The sequence below is a fragment of the Penaeus japonicus genome, unplaced genomic scaffold, assembly GCF_977035675.1.
Source record: "Penaeus japonicus unplaced genomic scaffold, GWHDUDI00000001_assembly GWHDUDI00000018, whole genome shotgun sequence".
Taxonomy (NCBI): domain Eukaryota; kingdom Metazoa; phylum Arthropoda; class Malacostraca; order Decapoda; family Penaeidae; genus Penaeus; species Penaeus japonicus.
Window position 1 is genome coordinate 10,904,189 of NW_028234420.1, and position 2,500 is coordinate 10,906,688.

Genomic DNA, 2,500 nt, shown 5'->3' on the forward strand with positions numbered 1-2,500 from the left:
ACTGTGACTACGACATCCGCAGCGGCTCGCTCGGCACACACGGACGCAAGTGCAACAAGGTAATGACGGGACTTGCTTGGCTCGTGGTCCGACTCGTCATGGTGTTGTCTTGATGTCATTCTTTACCAGTTCTGTGGTTCTGCTACTGATATTAAAGGAAACTCAGACTATTACTGAATGTTTCAATAGTGATTCGTGATTTATATGTATGTATAATGATGTCATATAGAACCCCACGTGAAGGTGGTATCAGTAGTTATAGATCTGAAAACAGATGAAGATTCGTACTTAAGATTGTAAATTCGTTCTCAATGAATTTCCCATCATTAGGAATGGCTTTCTATGAAGCCTGGACAAATTGGTTGTAAAATATATTTATGAAATTCGTGAAAATCAGTTGACCGTAATGTTTAAAGAGTTGGTTTTTCACACTTTTATGCAACAAAGTATTCTTATCTCCTAAACAAATCTACTTGATATAACTACACCAATTAAAGTATATATGACACAAATAACCAGTAACGTGATTTATCCTCCCTCCAATTCAACAGCCTTCTGTTTCAAACCCTTCCATGTCAGCATGCAAATTAACTAAACACACCCAAGTATTAATTTCGAGCTGTCCCTCAACCTGTATAAGCAAACCCTCGTTCTTCTACTTTCAGACGTCGCGAGGCCTGGACGGGTGTGACTTGCTGTGTTGCAACAGAGGCTACGTCGCATCACAGGAGCGAGTGAAGGAGCGCTGCTCTTGCAAGTTCCACTGGTGCTGCTTTGTCAAGTGCAGAACCTGTATACGTGACGTAACAGTCCACACCTGCAACTAGCGAAGAGACTGCCAGTATTTATGAGGTTTCACATGTTAAGGAAGGAATGGATTCGTGTCACTCTTACCTGAACATAGCATAAGTTCTTGTATTTATGGGGTTATTTGATGGTCGGACAGTAAATGATAAAGTGATTCGTGTAAACTGTTGCTAATTAGGACACTGATTCGAAAATATATTAAGATTGTTATTGTCATGAAATGGAACTGTATTCGGATGTGAGTCAGTTTCCCAAAATTGAAGAAAATAAATTACAAAAAAAACGAGCTTAATGAAAAACTTGGACATTAAATGTTGTTAAGAAAGTTGCGTCATTTTTCACTTGCGGAAGTGTCGGTAGGAATTCTCTATGTTGGTAAGTGAAGATCTTGTAAACGTTTCAGAAATCATATTACTATTTTAACTCTGAGCCATTTAAGCCATTTTGATTCATTACCCATATTGTAAATAAAACCTATAGTATTAGAGATGTAGTATAGTTTATAAACCCTTTAGTATGAAAAAATGTGTAGACGGTGTAGGATCATTGAAAGATCAAATTTTGTACAGATGTCTTCTGCTGATTTTTAATCTAACTGAGTCTGGTTATGATTATTTTATAAGAGTAACGGTCTGCTATGAAACGATAGTATATAGTGAGTAGTCCCTTCAGCTCCTCGTGTCTGTCTGTTTGTCTATCTGTGTGTGTGTCTCGTCAGTTCTTTTGATTGGCCAAAATGCCTCCAGAGATTCTTATAATTATCGCTAACCTGATGTATATAGCTCCTATATAGCAGTTAAGTTAAATTACTCCATTCTGAGGAACTTTCGGCGAGACCCAAGATGCCCAATTGTCCCAGAGCGACTAAAACGCAAGGAGAAAAGTGAACGGAATTTTCATTCGTGTCTTTTTCCCCGCGTTTTTTCTTTTCTTTCCTTCATCCTGTTTTTCTTTATCTCTTTCTGCCTTTACTTGTCGACGTCTTGTAAGTTTGGTCTACATATATGACCTTCAAGTTTGTAACTTGTAAAATAAACGAAAACAATAATAATCCGTTCATTTCCTCTACAATTTCTCCCGGGAGCCATCTTGGGTGTCGCTGATGCCCCGTGTCGGCTACGTGGTAGTAGGTGACCCGAAAAATATTTTGATGTTTACATAAACATATACAAGAACGTGTTGTTTGAGGACCAGACAAGTCGCGGAAATGAGAAAGCGAGTTGGAGAGGTTTCGCATAATAAACCCTCGCAGAGTCGTTGAGTGAGAAGTCTTGTGAGGCAGTTGTACAGCGGTCGAGAAGAGAATGAGGGAATTGGTCTTTCTTGAAGGACGACTTCCAGATCTGCTTTTAAAAGTTGAAGAGCGCGGAAGAACTGATTGGGAAAGTCTTTATACACAGCCAAATGTTATCGCTTCTTAGTTCTCAATCATATATATATATATATATATATATATATATATATATATATATATATATATATATATATATATGTGTGTGTGTGCGTGTGTGTGTGTGTGTGTGTGTGTGTGTGTGTGTGTGTGTGTGTGTGTGTGTGTGTGTGTGTGTGTGTGTGTGTGTGTGTGTGTGTGTGTGTGTGTATACATATGGATATATACATATATATATACATATACATATACATATATATTTACATATATATACATAAACATATATATACATATACATACACA

At 37.6% G+C, this 2,500-nt stretch overlaps 1 protein-coding gene across 2 annotated transcripts in view; it reads left to right on the plus strand.

The window, feature by feature from the left end:
• LOC122249628 (protein Wnt-4-like) overlaps window positions 1-1,855 on the plus strand; it is a 253,094-nt gene extending 251,239 nt beyond the window's left edge. For both annotated transcript variants that reach the window (XM_086546559.1, XM_086546560.1), the window contains exons 7-8: window positions 1-59; window positions 666-1,855. The exon at window positions 1-59 is cut by the window's left edge and continues 148 nt beyond it. In XM_086546559.1, the coding sequence (XP_086402685.1) occupies window positions 1-59; window positions 666-827 (221 nt within the window). In that variant the 3' untranslated portion in view covers window positions 828-1,855. The remainder of the gene's footprint in view (window positions 60-665) is intronic.
• The last annotated feature ends 645 nt before the right edge of the window (window positions 1,856-2,500 follow it).